At 38.5% G+C, this 18265-nt stretch overlaps 1 protein-coding gene across 2 annotated transcripts in view; it reads right to left on the minus strand.

The window, feature by feature from the left end:
- The window catches only part of tle2b (TLE family member 2, transcriptional corepressor b), a 117095-nt gene that overhangs the window by 2650 nt on the left and 96180 nt on the right, over window positions 1-18265 (minus strand). The window contains exons 16-27 of one of the 2 annotated variants that reach the window (XM_073937810.1): window positions 15708-15842; window positions 12012-12065; window positions 8316-8474; window positions 7147-7297; window positions 6896-7065; window positions 5061-5137; window positions 4306-4555; window positions 3970-4217; window positions 3738-3885; window positions 2743-2893; window positions 2496-2572; window positions 858-953 (exon numbers count right to left, since the gene is read on the minus strand). In XM_073937810.1, the coding sequence (XP_073793911.1) occupies window positions 858-953; window positions 2496-2572; window positions 2743-2893; window positions 3738-3885; window positions 3970-4217; window positions 4306-4555; window positions 5061-5137; window positions 6896-7065; window positions 7147-7297; window positions 8316-8474; window positions 12012-12065; window positions 15708-15842 (1716 nt within the window). Of the gene's footprint in view, window positions 954-2495; window positions 2573-2742; window positions 2894-3737; window positions 3886-3969; window positions 4218-4305; window positions 4556-5060; window positions 5138-6895; window positions 7066-7146; window positions 7298-8315; window positions 8475-12011; window positions 12066-15707; window positions 15843-18265 lie in introns of both variants that reach the window. The other variant, XM_005170536.6, reaches the window with a different exon arrangement.

The following is an 18265-nucleotide window of genomic DNA, read 5'->3' on the forward strand; positions in this document are numbered from 1 at the left end:
AAAGTCATTCGTTTATTTTCCTTTGGTTTAATCCCTTGTTTATCAGGAATCGCCACAGCAAAATGAACCATCAACTATTCCAGCATGTGTTTTACGCAGCCCTTCCAGCCGCAACCCAATACTGGGAAACACCTCTACACACTCTTATTCACCCATACACTACAGCCAATTTAGCTCATCCAATTCACCTATAGCGCTTATCTTTAGACTGTGGGGGAAGTCGGAGCACTCGGCGTAAACCCACGCCAACACAGAACATGCAAACTCCACACAGAAATGCTAACTGGCCCAGCCGGGACTCAAACCAGCAACTTTCTTGCTGTGAATCAACAGTGCAAACCACTAAGCCATCATTCTGCCTATATTGGTATTGTTAAGTAAAAATCGTTAGACATCAATCCACTGGCTGTTGATTAGAGATGTTAACGCAGGTTTGCAGAAAGGGGTGGGGTTTAAACCAACTATATGATTGAAGAGGTCGGTCATATATCAGCTTGTCTTTTGACAGGAAGGTCAGGTTATTTGTTATTAAATCGGTTAAAATTGGTTTCAACAAGATTAAGATGCATTAGGAAAATTGGCCGAATTTCCATCTCATGTCAGCTTTAAACTGGAAGGTCACTTTGAGCACAATTACATTTTTATACAGGACGTTTTGGTAAATGTAGTATGTAGCACAATGTACTACAAAATGTACAATGTAGAATGCTAATTTGAAGAAAGCCTTTTTCTATCTCTGAAACAGATGGAGTGAAAGGACCATAAATGAAAGAGCCATGGTTGCCCGAGATGTCGGCCATGATTGTGTCATGCTTGGTGTTCTTTGTTCATTCTTGCGTCTGCGTTCAGTACACCACCTCATACACCGTGGCTTTCTTGTCCCCAGATCCAGTTACAATATACTTGTCATCTGGAGACACGTCACAGCTCAGGACAGATGAGGTCTCCTTTGACTAGAAAAAAAAAAGAGAAAGAAACGAAATCAGACATTTTTCCAAATAATATTAAGCTAAACTGTAATATTTTTCACGTAATGTCTTTTAAATATGAGCTTTATTCAAAGACATTTTCCTATTAAGACACCATTCACAATAGCATGTTTGGTGCGCACCCACAAACTGTACTCATACAGGGGTGGGGTGGGGTGGGGGGTTGGTGTCTGGGGTATGTTTTTTGCTATATAAATAACGCAGTCAGACCATATCACAAATATGTGCTGCTATAATTATTATTAATTAGTTACATTTTATACATTTGCTTACTCATTTTGAGGGGCCAATTGACCCAGAGTACAAACCAGACAATTGATTCCAATGTGAAAGCACACTTAAAGAACAAACTAGTTTGACATAATTTCATACATAATTAAAAATTCTTCAAAAGTTTGAGTTTGAAAAAGATTGACAGAGCGGACTTTTCCAGGGCTGGGTCATGGGGGCAGCAGTCTTAGGAGAGATTCCCAGATTTCCCTCTCCCCAGACATTTCCTCCAGCTCCTCCAGGGGATTCCCGAGGCGTTCCCAGGCCAGCCGAAAGGCATAGTCCCCCTCCAGTGTGTCCTGGGTCTTCCCCAAGGCCTCTTCCCGGTAAGACATGTCTGAAACACCTCCCTAGGTAGGCATCCAGGAGGTTTCCAAAACAGATGCCCGCACTACTTCAGCTGACCTCTCTTGATGTGGAGGAGGAGCAGCAACACTACTCCGAACTCCTCCTGTGTGACAGAGCTCCTCATCCTATCTATAAGAGTGCGCTCTGCCACCCTGTGAAAGAAACTCTTTTAGGGCACTTGTCTTCAAAATCTTGTCCTTTCGGTCATGACCCAAAGCTCAAGACCATAGGTGAGAGTAGAAATTTAGTGACCGGTAAATCAAGAGCTTTGCCTTTCGGCCTTCTTTACCACAACAGACCGGTACATCAACCGCATTACTCCTGTCGCTGCACCGATCCACCAGACAATCTAATCCTCACTTGTGAACAAAAGACACTTGAACTCCTCCAACCTGGAGATGGCAAACCACCTTTTACAAGTGGAGCACCATGGCCTTAGACTTGGAGGTGATGATTTTCATCCCAGCCATGTCACACTCGGCAGCAAACCACCATAGTGCTTGCTGAAGGATGAAGCCATCAGAAGAATATCATCTTTGAATAATAGGGATGAAATCCTGTGGTCCCCAAACCAGACCCCCTACAGCACAAGGCAGCACATAAAAATTCTGTCCATAAAAATAAAGAACAAAAATGATCACAAAGGGCAGCCCTGCCAAGCCCAGAGCAAACTTTCTGGAGAAATATTAATTCCAGCTGGTTAACTCTTACTAACTCTTAATAGTCCATGTTGAATTAAGTAAAAAGTAGGGTTCCGCTAAGACTCTACCCACTTTGACATGCTAACAGTCTTTGCAGTCTTATAATATTGTTGCAGGATTTGGACAGTCAAAACATCTGTGTTCGTCTTGTGAGTTGGAAAGCAAGTCATACGGGTACAGAACGAACCTGGAAAATACTGGCTCCGTAAGGCGTCCTCCATGCATTGAGAAGATTGTCCTTTCCTGTGCTTACAAACCACTTCCCTGAAACAGAAACAAATCACGTCCTTTAACTTATAAGACAGAATGAAATAACATTTATATTCTATAGGTCATAAATAAGAAAGCCCCGCATGAATACAAGGGCAGAACAGAGTCATTTAGAAGTTGTTCGTTTTAAAGAGCAGAGCGATGCATCACAGTGAATCTCATACCGCAGTAGGCAAACTTGAGCGAGAGAACGCAGCTTTCATGAAGGTGTAGCTGGTATTTGTCTGGTTTGGAGACGTGCAGCACTTCCACATTACTGCTCTCCATCCCCACTGCAAGCCATTCACCCGTAGGACAGTAACCCAGAGAAAAGATCTGCAGGCACATAAAAGCACATCAATAAAAAGATCAATATAACACATGAAAGTGCAGCTGTGGACGGAAAAATGGACAACAAGTAACTTTAGTCTATAAAAATTCTAAAAACTGGAATTTTTAGGACTCTTTACATCTGGGTGATTGCTTTGCTAGGGTGTGTGCAATAAGATGTGGCAGCTGAAATGTTTTGAGTGGTGGTAGATCTTGTTCAGGTGTAGGCGATGCCTCAGCAGAGATAGTAGATTATTAACTGTGTGCCCATCTACTATGCCACTGTTGATTTTGGATGTCCTGGACAGTATGAATGCGAAAAGTATGAAAGGAATTTGGACGTACTACATCCGCCATTTTGACATAGTCACAAGACGGACCTGCGTAAATTTGCGTCGCTTTACTCCCCTTCATGAATTCGCTCGCTGGGCATCATGGGATAGCGCAGCATGCATGGGATGTGGACTCCAGAATCTCGCCGGAAGTAGTAAGTCATCCGGGTACTTCTCACATACTGATTTTCGAATTCTATGAATTCGGACATACTACTCGGCTCACATACTGATTTTAGCGTACTATATAGTATGGAAGTATGCGGCTTCAGGCGCAGCCCAGGGATCACCAACCCTATTCCTGGAGAGCTACCTTCCTGTAGAATTGAACTCCAACCCTGATCAAACACACCTGAACCAATTAATTAGGACCGGAAACAGCACTTGATAATTACAGACAGGTGTGTTTGCTCAGCTGAAATTTGCAGCAAGGTAGATCTCTATGAATAGGTTTGGTGACTCCGGTTCTAGACTGTTTTAAGTGGTTGCAATTGTTCAGTTGTTCAAATGTTCATTACCTGTGATGTGAAGTCATGCTGCTGCAGCTGTCGCCCTTCTCTCAGGTCCCAGCAGCGTACAGTGTTGTCCAGACCTCCCGTCCACAATTTGGTCCCATCATTAGAAATATCAATACAACTGGCTCCATCTGTGTGGCCTTGGAACTGCCTGTGGAGGTCAAAACAAGAACATCACATTACCTTGTGAGGGAAATAAATGTGGTTCATCGGAGTAGCAGGAGGCTGTAGATACCTGACGAGTGTCTGGTTGTGCAGGTCCCAGACTACGATGTTTCCGTCACTGCAGCAGGAGAAGCAGACCTTGTTGTCAGGACTGATGGCCAGAGCGTAGCAGGCCGGAGCCGAAGACGTCAATTCTGCCTTGATGCGTGGAGTGGGTGTGGCCAAGTCCCAGATGGACAGTGTGCTGGCCTCGCCCCCAACTATTAAGGTCCGGCCATCTGGGAGAATCTTGCATGAGCGGATGTAGTTGTCTCGATTCTGATTGGACAAAAGGATGTAGATCATTAATTCCAACCGAGATGAAGAGTACAAACTTTTAGAACTGTTGAACATGATGAAAACTCACCAAACAGTCCAGTTGGGCCATCGGGCTCTTGCTGCCTGGTTGGCTGATGTCCCATACTTTGACACAACCTTTGCCACCGGTGTAGACGTGGCGTGTGGAAGTGCTGATGGTGACGGCGCACACCACCTCTCCATGACTCAGAGTGTGGATCTGACGGGCATGACGCGGGATGCCAGGGCCGAGGAGGGCATCAGGAGGAAAGGGCACCGGCTGCATTTGACCATCTGCGCTCACATGGAACGAGTAAGCACTGGGGGCGGGAAATAGTTAAAATTTTAAAGAGGTAGTAAACTCAGTAAATCATTATCTTAATTCTGGGATAAAACACAAAAGACATTTTTCGTTTGTAACTTGAACCCAATTGACTTTTACTGTATGTAAATATGTTTACATGTAAAGGAGGGTGGAAAATGGTCAGGACTAATTTACATTATTACTGTTTTTGGACTCGATTAAAACAAGAATAGGAGCTGATTTCCAACCTTTACTACTTTGACAACATAATTATGAGAAGTTTGCATGTTTGTGTATGCGTCATTCAGCGGCAGCAGCAATAATTTGCCTTCTTAAGGATGTTTGCCTTAATTCAAGTGTTTTCCTTGTTGTGGCTGTCAGCGGGGGCTCGAGCGGGGATTGTATTACAAGCACAGCAAACAACAGTAACATTATTTTGCATTAAAAATCAATACACTGACCATAGCTGGGCAGCTGCACCCTTACAAAAAGCAAGTAAAAAAAAAAGATGAAAAACTTACGGTTTGCCACTAGTAGAGCCAGGAAGTGAGGAGGACAGCCCTGAGGGCCTGAGATGTGAACGGGATTCATACGCTACCTGTGAAAGGAAGAACTTAAAGTTCATAATGATAGTCCAAAAGCTTCTGTCAACTCTGTGGCTACATTTACATGACAATGGTGTAGCCAAAAAAGGGAAAGCTTTGTCCTACATGACGTTCATAGCCAGGCAACATAGTTGCTCAGTGGTTAGCACTGTTGCCTCACAGCAAGAGGATTACGGGTTCGAGTCCTAGCTGGGTCAGATGACATTTCTGTGTGGAGTTTGTGTGTTTTCCCCATGTTGGCAAGGGTTTCCACAGGGTGCTCTGGTTTTTCCTCCACAGTCTAAAGACATGCGGTATAGGTGAATTGAATAAGCTAAAATGGGCATAGTGTATGTGGGGGTAAGAGTGTATATGGATGTTTTCCAAAACTGGGTTGCAATCGCTGGACATTCATAGCTTTTTCTACACAACATTTTCATAAATATCTGCATTTATACATATCCGCGAAAACACTGCATGCCAGGTCAGTATTAAGAACTGTCACATTATTAGTAAACAGTAGCTGTAGTACAATGTGCCATTGGGGCTTAACGCTGGTGTGTATATAGAATTTGCTGTGTGTGTAAGATGCGTCTCCGCTGTTGGTTGTGATGTGAAATAATCCACAATTTGCTGATGAAGCATTAGGCAACACTTTAAGTAAATACCAACACTACCACATAATCTGCCATTTTTGTGTGTGTTTGTTTGTGCTTGATTTTAATCTACGCCTCCCTGTAATCTACTTTCGTATTCTGGTGTTCACACGGACACAACAGCAGCTGCATTTTTAAAAAACAAATGTAGGCACTTTCATTAATCCCTTTATTAATTAAGTCCCTTTATTAATCCGGGGTCGCCACAGCGGAATGAACTGCCAACTTATCCAGCAAGTTTTTACGCAGCGGATGCCCTTCCAGCCACAACCCATCTCTGGGAAACATCCACACACACACACACACACACACACACACACACACACACACACACACACACACACACACACACACACACACACACACACACACACACACACACACACACACACACACACACACACACACACACACACTACGGACAATTTAGCCTACCCAATTCACCTGTACCGCATGTCTTTGGACTGTGAGGGAAACTGGAGCACAAGGAGGAAACCCACGCAAAGGCAGGGAGAACATGCAAACTCCACACAGAAACGGCAACTGAGTCGAGGTTCGACCCAGCGACGTTCTTGCTGTAAGACGACAGCACTACCTACTGCGCCACTACCTTGCCCGTATTAGAGTACTGTAAAACCCAATAAGTTAAGGCAACTCAAATCACTTAAGGAACCCAACTGCTACAAACCATTTAAGTAAAAAATATGAGTATAAAAATATATATGAGAATTGTGAACTTACTCCATTTAAGTTGAAGTAATGATGTATTTAATTAACTCATGACCTTCAACGCTGAGTTTAAAACTCTTTTCAAATGAGTAGAATTAACTCTCAGTAAATGTTAAGTCAACTACACTTGAAGATGATTGTTGGGTTTTACAGTGTACATAAACACATATAAATCTATTTTTTATATATACTAAATCTACACATATCAATTTTATCTAAATATTTAAAACCATCAAGGATTTCAGAGGATGATGACCTTAAAAGGCGTCTTGTAAAAAGGGTCCATTGTCATGTAAACGAACAGGCAAAATGTATCAAGACTTTCCTGTTTTAGGCTGAAAACCTTATCTTGTAAACGACCCATGAGAGACTCATATACACAGTTACCATAGGGCTGCGTGTGTAGGCACTGGCTGCAGCACTGATTTGGGGCGAGAGGGTGAGTGAGCCTCCGAATCCGCCCGGACTGGCCAGCTCTCCATTCAGCCCAGCGTGAGACACCACCCCAAAGTGAGCTGGGTAAGAACCGGGCGTCATGGTTAAGGGGCTCCGCAGAGCTGCAGAATACACCATAACACAGTTGTTTTTATTGAGCTGTAGCATGTGTTGACTGCACATTCAAACAGACAGCGTCTCACCCAGAGGGTCTGCCGAGGAGGCAGGTTTGTTGACCAGGCGTAAACAGGACGTGCTGGGTCCCGGTGGGCCGGGTGGACCAGGGGTGAGAGGGTCATGGTGAGAGGGAGAGGAATTGCCTGATTTTGAGGAAGGCGACTGAGATTTTTCTGTCTGCCAATAAAATAGATAGACAGATATTAATGTTACAGTGATTAAACTTTACGTTAAGCTGCTTTGACATTATCTGCACTGTATAAAATGCTATAGAAACAAAGATGATGAGTAAAAGTGCCTTATACAGTAGGGAAAATAAGTATTGAACACGTCACCCTTTTTTTCAGAAAACACATTTGGAAAGGTGGTGTTGACTTGATATTCTCACCGGATGTTGGTAACAACCAACGAAATCCATATATGCAAAACAAAACTAATTAGTTTACCAATTAAGTTATGTGTATTAAAAAGAAATGACGCAGGGAAAAAGTATTGAACACATGAAGAAAGGGAGGTGTAGAAAGGCAGTAAAAGCCTAGACAGCAGCTGAAATCTCTTAGTGATTATTCATCAACCCTCTACCCTTCAACGTTGTAAATGAATATTAGCTGCTTCAGTCCAACATCTACATTAGCAGTAGGATGAAGATCCAGGAAAACCAGGGTGGACATTTTAGCAAATCAATGATCCAAAACACGGCTAAGGAAACTTTCAAATGCTTTCAGAGAAAGAAAATCAAGCTGTAGAATGGCCCAGCCAATCACCTGACTTGAATCCAATAGAGAATACAAAATAAAGGTCAGATTTGATTGACGAGATACCATCAAGATTATTTACACTCTGTTGAGTCTGTAAAAAACTCACACCTGAGCATTTCATGCGACCTCATTCTCCACATGAGAGACAACTTAAAGCTGCCATATCAAAAAAAAGCCTTTTATATAAAGTATTAAATACATTTCAGTTTCAGGTTTGTATTGTTGGGGTTTTTACCAGGATCTGGTTTAATTCCATGTCAACAGCCCCTTTAGAAATATCATTCCCAGGAAAAAACTTGGCATGTTCAATACTTATTTTCCCTGCTGTATATTTCATACTAGAGTACAACAGTATATTTGCTCCATCTGGTCGTCAAACATCAAAGAATCATGTCCCCAGTGAATGTGATGTACTGTGACGTGAAGTGCTGTTGTACTTGTGCCGTGTCCTTGTTTTTGCCAGGGGTTGGGCTGTGTGGCGGGGAGGCTGTGGGGGGACTGGGGGATCCTGGGAGCTCTTTCCTCAGTGGTAGAGCTCGATCCAGTCCATTTCCATGAGGAGAGAGAGGAGCACTGCCGACCGGAGAGGAAGCTTCCTGAAAACAGAGTCAAGGAAAGCAAAACATACTTTAGTTTAGATATGTGCCTAAATCAACCAAAACAAAAATCAGAGCAAAACAATAGACAAATCGGTGCAATAGCCTAGTGGTTAGTGCGATGACATGTGGTTCAGTAGTACCTCAGGGTGTCCCGAGTTCAAATCCCGATTAGAGGACATTTCCCGACCTTACCCCCTCTTTTTCTCCCGCTTCGCTTCCTTTCTCATTACTGTCCTACCTAATAAAGTAACTTCCCTGAAATAGGCAAGCAAGCTTTTTGTCATGCTGCCCCTCATCCTGGAATATTCTTCAGTTTGAACTGAAAACGTCTGAGATCATCCCGATTTTGTTCTATACACCAAACAACATCAATCCATTTGTCAGTGTACGCGCTTTTAACATATTGTGATATAGTATTTGTACTTCCCAAATTACATTATAAGTTGAACGGCATCTACGCTTACGTTAGTCTGTTTTTCATTAACTTGAGGTCTCTATGATCCTAGAGTGGGAGTGAAGCGTATGGGTTCCTAAAAGACCCTAGTGACAGAAAAGTCTCCGAATTGATACCGTTGGCCAGCCTGAACACCTGCCGGTGACCTACTCACACCTGCAGCTTCTCCATGATGGACGTTCAGCATTCTCAAGCCATCGCAACTTCAACTCTGAAAACTGGACTGATGCAGTTTCAATTTACTAGAACTTCTGTTAAGTTGCTTTGATGCAATCAACATTGTAAAAGTGCTATAGAAATAAAGATGAACTGAATAAATATTGCTGAAAGACTAAACTATATACATATATATTTTTTTCAGGTTATCTTTGTAAATGAGATCTCGATCTTAATGTTTTTTTTTACCTGGTTAAATAAAGAAACATATTTAAAAGAAGTAAAATCAAAACAAAAAGGTAAAACAAACTAGTGGCAAAACAAATAAAAAACCCAACCTGACACGAAACACAACAAAACAGTGAAACAACATAAAACAAAACAAACCAAATCAAAAACAAAGAAATAGACTCAAGGAAGGTCAAGATCCTGAGCGCATTTCACTTTCATTTAGATATGCAGTTAAAACTAAACAAAACAAAGCAAAGTAAAGCAAAACAAAGCAAGCTATTGCGTAAAAAAAAAAAAAAAAAACAACAACATCAGAAACAAACAAACCAACCAAACTGAATTTGAACAAACACACCAACATAAAACAAGAAAACAACATTAAACGTAAATAAAAATAAACCGAATTAAAAATTCAAGGACATCCAAGTCTCTATGTGCATTTACGTGAGCGTTTTTTTTTAAAGGTTTTAGATTTTTCCGTAGCTAAAAAGCCCTGGAGGTCAAATAAACAAGGTCTCAATCCATTCACTCATATTTCTAATTACGCCATGTTTACTCAACAGTAAATGACCAAACATTGCCATTTATTCATTGATGTTGGAAGAATCCAAACTGTTTTGATGTTTTTAAATGAGTTAATTGTGCATCAGGGTCACTTAATGATTATTAAAGCACAGAACAGCCTTCAATGACTTCAGCAGAAAACAATCCTGATTCGCCTGTGTGATATTATCAGCAATTACCAAATGAATGCGGTTTAATAAATATGAGTGATGTTCAATATTTATCCAGTAATTGAGAAACAGAGCTGTAACATTTTACCTTGAAATGGCTGATAATGGCGCAGAAATAATAATAATGAATGGGAGTTTTTCAGGAGGAAATGCAATTGCTTGTGCTTTTCTGTAGTCGAATGCAAATATCTCATTAAGATTAAAGTCAGCGTAAGACTTGCCACCACAATGCCAAGCATGGCTAATGAGTGGTTTGGTCTGAGTCTGCTCTTTAGCAAGTGCTGGGACTGATATGTGTTTTGATTTATGTCTATAAAGGCTTTTTTGTGTTGTTGCGACAATATACTGAAAAAATGATCAAATGATTCATGCTTAAGACAAGTATTGCCTAAAATATGGGTAACACACTTTGCTGTACAGTGTCCATGAAACAAATGTTCAATGTACTTACTATATTAGTACAAACAAAATACCTACAATTACTAGCAATTAACCATAAACCTAACCCTTATCCCAACCTTAGCCATTTAGTAAGTACATTTAGTCAAATTACATTACTCAATAATTAAATATATGACCCTCGGCCACAAAACTAGTCATAAATATCAGGTTTTTCAATTGAAATTAATAAATGATCTAAAATCGGAATAATTCCATTTTCTATTGATGTTTAATTCGTTAGGATAGGACAATATTTGGCCGAGAACTAAGTGAAATCTGAGTGTAAAATAGAAAATAAATACTTAGAAAACTTCTTTTAAAGCTGTCCAAATTAAGTTCTCAATAAGGCAAGGCAAGTTTATTTATATAGCACATTTCATACACAGTAGCAATTTAAAGTGCTATACATAAACAGGAATAAAAGAGGCGAGTGTAAGAAAATAAAAACAGATTAAACAGATAAAAATGTGTTAAAATAGGTTATAAGATAATGAAAAAGAAAAGAAAAACATTAAAGTGCAATCTGTCTCGACGCAGCGAAGTGCTTATTCAGTAAAGTCACAGCTAAACAGATTTCAGTCTTGATTTGAATGTGCTTATTGTTGGAGCACATCTGATCATTTCTGGAAGCTGATTCCAGCAGCGTGGGGCGTAGTTGCTAAAATCTGATTCACCCTGCTTGACTGAGCTGTTGGAACTTCAAGTTTATATGATCCTAAAGATCTGAGTGATCTATTAGGTTTGTATTCAGTGAGCATATCTGTAATGTATTGAGGTCCAAGGCCATTTAGTGATTTATAGACAAGTAATAATAATTTAAAACCTATTCTGAATGTAACTCAGCAGTCAATGTAAAAATCTAAAAATACTTTTGATATGTTAATTGGAAGAAATTTGTAATTTGTGATCTTTATTAAATATAACACACAACTAAAAAGGGAAAAACTACCCAAATTAAACTAAGAACAAAACCAAAACAAACAAACAAACAAACAAACAAACAAACAAAAAACTACAAACTAACCAAAATTAAACAAAAAAACAACAAAGTCAAAAAGATAAATAAACACAAAAAAACTTAAACTAAAACCGACACCAAATCCAAAGTAAAACAAAACTAAAACAAAGCAAAACCAAAATCAAATTAAAGAAATCCAAAACAAACCAAAACCTGAAAACAAACCAGATCAAACAAACAAACAAACAATGCCACAATCTAAAACAAAAAGCAAAGACAAGTTAAAAAATTTTAAAAAATAAAATAAAATGCAATGGATCAAACAACTAACTATCTTAAACCAAAGAGAGAAAAAAAGTAAATAACCAACCAAAGTAAACAACCCAAAAAATAAACAAAATGAAACAATGACAAAAAAACAAAAGACAAAAACTAAACTTTATTTCGGCTTTCAACAAACATTTATATAAAAACAATTTAACAAAAATTCTAAACAGGTTGACAGCACCATTGTACTGTAAGTACATACAGATGTCATTTAACGTTGCATGTAAACTGACCTCATTCGAGACGTCTACTACAAGATTGTCCTCGCTCTTGTCTCCATCACTGTCCTGCAAGACAACAAGCAGGAGAAATTCAGCGTTAGACGACACACACACAAAGTCACAGAAACATATATACACACACGACATACACATCAGACCAGTGGTAATATGAGCAAAGAACACCCTGAAGAAAAAACAAAACATCTTGATTGGTTAAACTTTTGATATTTTGTACAAGATATTAAGCAAAAAAATTAAAAATAAAATAAAATAAAATAAAATAAATAAAATAAAAAAGCCTTTTTGTGCCACTTTCTGACCCCAAAACTTTTTAAATTCCCCAGCTGTGATTCCTGGAGATTAATTAATAAATAAATCAATTACAGTATATATATATAAGAGCGGCAGAGTAATGGGAATATATGTGATATTTGTTGTTGAGTATTGCGATAACAATATTTCTTATCATATAACCTTTCCCCTTTAAAAAAATGACCTTTTATTAGCTATTTTTAAAAAGTCATTAATTTATTAAAAGATAATGAAAAAAAAAAATATATATATATATAAATGAATATGTATAATAATATCTAATTCAGGCAAAAAACATATGTCTAGCTGCAAACATATTGGGTTCCATTTAAAGGATCTAGGCACAAAGTCTGAAGCACATGGTGCAAAAGCATTGAGAGCTTGTCTGAATCCACTTTTGCTATTTTAAGGATGGAAAAATACAGTCTGCGCTCTGTTGTGCTTATTCTCTAAAGGAGTTATGGGTGTGTTTTGAGAATAAACCAATCAGACCAATCTCCCATTTCCCTTAAAAATCAGTTGCGTTGCGTCATGGGGCATTTGCTAATAACATGGCAGACTTTGTAAGTCAAAAAAATGAACATTTCACTACCGAAAAAACAGTCATACACACAATCTGCAGCGTGAGGATAAAGAACGAGCCTTTTCCATTCGGTCTCTTTACTTTTACTCCTTTACTTTTGTAAAGTAAGAAAAAGGTGTTACACACTTTGCTGAAGACATCCATTAGACTTTAGACCAGCTTTCAGTTGGTCAACAGCGCGGTCTATTTCAGTTCTTCAAAATAGCGTGCCAACAATGTGCCCTATCACACCTCCTGTTCAGACCAGCACGCCTATGATTCCACAAAGTGGCACAAATGGATTTGCTTTTTTAAACAACGTGGCGCAAAATGTGAAAATTACAGTTGCACTGGTCTGAAAACAGCAAAAAATCATGCCAAACACGTCTTGCGCCTTATTTCGCTGATTGTATGATAGGGCCCATAAAATTTCAAATACTGTAAATGTTTGATGATCTCAACAGATATTCTCATTCTGATTGGCTATTGTCATTTCGTCTCCTTGAATTGTAAGGTTCTATCTGCGTTCTGAATGATTTTAAAATATTGAGCTTGAAAGTTTTTGCATTCCATATAGAAAACAATATGTGTGCAACATTTGTTTTTCAAATAAAAGTTTGAAAATGTAAACAACTTATAAAAAAATCCAATAATGTAAATAAGTTTTCATTTAATAAGAATGTCAGTAACTCAACTTTGACAAAAATGTCAGATAGAACCTTATAATTCTAAGGTGATGATTTTCCTCTCATGTCTCAGCTCCCTTCATTAGTATTTTTTAGCGATCTTCAGACCACTCTAGCCAATAGCAGATCAACAGCTACTGTAGAGGCGGGATCAAAACCATACAGCCCCTTTTGATTGGTCAGATTTGATTAAGCAACCGTTGCACTCAACACACATATTTCTGACACGTAAATTATATTTCATTTAACACAACTCTCTGCTATAAAGATATTGCATGTACTATTGTTATGATAATGATATTGTTTCAATATATTGTGCACAACTTCAACATTATGTGGTTTATATTAAAGAATTTTGTTTATAAATGGTGTTTATATTAAACAATAATGTGTATAAATATATTTGTTTTTATCAAAACTGCATTGTTTGCAATTCTTTTTTCTCTGTAAGAGTTTTCTGTTAAGGTTTTAAGCAAACAGAACATTTCTTCACAGTGTCTTTGCTCATATTTAGTATTAGTATTAGTGGTGTGTATGCACAATAATCCTGCAAAGTGTGTGAATGCAGCAGTGGCGGTAGAGGACAGACTCTTCTTGGCATGGTTTTCACACTCTTCTCACTCTCCTCTGTCGCTCATCTCCGGGGATCAAGGGGTGACAACGCACTTAGTTGCCATGGCAACAGACCTTTGATGTGGTCGTTGGCCTGATGTTCCAGTAGTCATCATCAACCACCAGTGACATCATCATCACCCCTCCCTCAATCATACCTGCCCGAAGGGTCACATATTGTATGACTTTTCCTTGATAAACACTAGACATGATGCAGCGTTGAGTGTAATGGAGTAAAACATAGCAAGAAGAGTAAAATGAGAATATAGTTTATTACAGTATTTATTGATCTATGAATACTAATATACTTTAAAATTATTTTGTTAATATAACAAAAAAATGTATTCATCATAAAGGTATTTTTGTATCATTAAAATTCTAAGAATTGATAGAATTACATTTTATATTAATGATATATTTTAATCAATAAATAATGCATTCAACATTAATAAAAAGATTTCTATAATTATCAATATAATACAATATATTATATAATATATAATATATATTATATATAATATAATATAATATAAATTACAAATGTATGTATTTTAATATGATTAAAATCTTCAATATTTGGTTAAATTTAATTTACTCATAGTTCAAAATATAGTTATATATATATGTACATTTTTTTTCTTAACATCTTTAAGAACAATATATATATATATATATATATATATATATATATATATATATATATATATATATATATATATATATATATATATATATATAAATACATACATAAACACATCTTTACTAGGTACACCTAACAAGTACCAGGCTGGACTGCCTTAATCGTTCGTGGCATAGATTCAACAAGGAACTGGAAATAATTCTCAGATTTTGGTCCATATTGACATGATAGCATCACACAGTTGCTGCAGATCTGTCGGCTGCACATGCATGATGCGAATCTCCTGTTCCACCACATCCCAAAAGTGCTCTATTGGGTTGAGATATGCCCTGTTGTATGGTGACCATTCTCTGTAAACCCTAGAGATAGTTATGTGTGAAAATCCTAGTAGAACAGCAGTTTCTTCAGTTCTCAGACCAGCTCGTCTGGCACCAAAAACCATGCCACGTTCAAAGTCACTTAAACGACCTTTCTTCCACATTCTGATGCTCAGTTTAAACTGCAGCAGATCGCCTAGACCAGAGGTCACCAATCTCGTTCCTGGAGGTCCGGTGCCCTGCAGGGTTTAGCTCCAACTTGCCTCAACACACCTTTCAAGTATACCTAGGTAGAAATTGATTAGCTGGTTCAGGTGTGTTTGAGTAGGGTTGGAGCTAAAATCTGCAGGACAACGGCCCTCCAGGAACAAGTTTGGTGACCCCTGGTCTAGACCATGTCTACATGCCTAAATGCATTGAGTTGCTGCCATGTGATTGGCTGATTAGAAATGTGCCTTAATAAGCACATGAATGTACCTAATAAAGTGGCCGTTGAGTGTATATACACACAAACACAATTGCTTTGCCATTTTGAAAAGTGAAAAGACATCATCATTGTATCATTGTCATGTGACCTACGTAGTGGGACTGCAGAATGTCTTTTTCCTCACAGCGTCTCCGTTTGGCATCACCACCGGCCTGAGAGGAATAAACCCCTGACGGACCCTGACGATCCTCCACCGCCTGACTGTCAGTCGACGACACTGATTTACTCTACAGAGACATAAAATACAGCATAAACACACACACACACATGCACACACACACATAAATTTTCAACAAAACGCTAAAGGTTGTGCAAAGTTCACGAATAGTTCACTGTCCTGCTGGTTTTGGGTTGAAAGTCAATAACATCAAATGTCAGCATTTCTCAAGTGTCTCGAACCCGAACGTCATGATGCCAGTTTGACTGTTGTGAAAGTGATTTTAAAGGAAAATATTGTTATTTTTTCATATAGAAAGGTCTTTGTGTGGAAAAGATACACCGATGGTCAAAGGTTTGGGATTAAGAGATGTTTTTATTTCATTTATTTTTTTAAATAGGAAATTCTGCTTGCAAGATTCATTTGATACAAACTATAGTAAAAACTGTAAAATTGTGAAATGTCATTACAATCTAAACAAGGGATGCCCAAAATTTACCTTATAAAGGGCCAAAAACCAAATTTGAGGCTAGTGGGCCAAAGGTAAACATAGTTTATACGTGCAATTTCCTTATTTATTTAATAATATCAAAAAAAAACTAGAAAACATTGCTTTATGTTAACTATTACAGTATATTTTTCCGTCACGTTTTATAATGAACTTATCACAGTAAAAACAACCTCATTTATAACAGAATGACGTTACACTAGTTTTTGCCTTAATCGCTTGCCGATATCTTCTTCATATTCCTCTGTCCATCGAGTGACAGCATTTACATTTTAAAAACTTAGATTCATTTAAAACATTTAATTTTAGTTTGCCTTTTTGTAGCTCAGCAATAAATCAAACAAACAAACAAACAAACAAAAAGTTTACATCATATCAGAAATGACGATCTCAAAGACATTCTCCCTACTTCTCTCCATCATTCTCACTCTCTTCTCAGATGGGATGGTGGGTCAAATCAAAGGTTACAATGCGCTAACTTTGGCCCGCGGGCCGCACTTTGGGCATCTCTGATCTAAACTGTTTTCTTATCAATGCATTTATTATCTATTCCTCTTGGATATTATGGTGGAGTGGGGTCTCTCCACTCCACCACCAGTGTGCAGTATCCACTTGGATGATGCGACGGTAGCCACAGGACAACAGTGCTAGTGCGCTCACCACAGACAGTGATAAAGAAAATTCTGTGTATGGGGATGATTGGGAGGCCAGGGCTGACGGAGGGAATTTGGCCAGGACACCGGGTTTACACCTCTACTCTTTACACGAAGTGCCAGGGGATTTTTAAAGACCACAGAGAGTCAGGACCTCGGTTTATCGTCTCACCTGAAAGACGGCACTCACTGACAGTATAGTGTTCCCTTCACTTACCGGGGCATCTGGACTCACACAGACCACAGGTTGAGCTCCCCCTGCTGGCCTCACTAACAAAACTTCCAACAGCAACCTTGTTTTCCCTTGTGTTCTCTCATCCATTGTGATCAATGTTGAATTTTTTTCCACATAATTGAGGCAGGGGGCAAAAAATAAAGATTGATCATAACAGAACAGCAAGTCATCATGCTAATAATGACTTTTTGAGACTCTTCGATTAAAAGAAAGTTAAAAATAACAGCATTTATTTAAAATAAATATTTTTTTAACATTAAATGCAACTTTTAATCTTGAACATTTTAATGTCTCCCTAATAAATGAAAGTGGACACATATTTAATGGCACATTAGAAAGGCAACTTGTCACGATTTTCGTTATAATCATTATCATAAGAATAATAATAAATATTTCTTGAGCAGAAGATCATATGAATTTCTGAAGGAGCACTCAATAAGTAAACAGTTGTTACAAATTCTAATAATAAGTCAATTTGACAGTTTTAACTGTATTTTTGGCAAATTGTTCAGCAGAAAAGGCTTCATTTAAAAGCTTTAAAAAACTTTTGACTGGTATTGTAGAAGAGGGTCATTAAATGATGACAGAATTGTCATCTTTGGCTGATTTATTCCTTTAAATTTGCAATAATAAGCATCCTTCTGGATGCCGATCGTTACTGAATTGGCCCAAAACATTTGGCGTGCATCCAGTGTCAACTGTCCGTCTCTAAACTTTCATCATTGTGAGGAGGACAGCAAAACCACCCTCAGATCAGTGACTTCAAACACTTCGTTTTCTGCAACGCTGCAGTTTTGCTAGCCAAACAGGAAGCGCACTGGACTGAGATGAGAAAAAGTGCACAAAGAAGCCCTAGTTCTCTCAAACAAACCTGTTTTCTCCAAATTCTCTCTCTCTTTTCACTCCCCCTAGCTCAGACCTTTCCTTGACTCCCTCATTTTCTTCCTCTACAGTCAGCAACAAGAAATCATCTTTAAGAACGGGACTGTTACAACTCTTTCTCCTCCACATATTCTCACATTCGACTCTTAAAGGGACAGCACACATTATAAATTATCATTTGGTCCATGATTATCCTAGCAGAAGTTCCCAATTGA

This window comes from Danio rerio, chromosome 22, assembly GCF_049306965.1.
Source record: "Danio rerio strain Tuebingen ecotype United States chromosome 22, GRCz12tu, whole genome shotgun sequence".
Taxonomy (NCBI): Eukaryota; Metazoa; Chordata; class Actinopteri; order Cypriniformes; family Danionidae; genus Danio; species Danio rerio.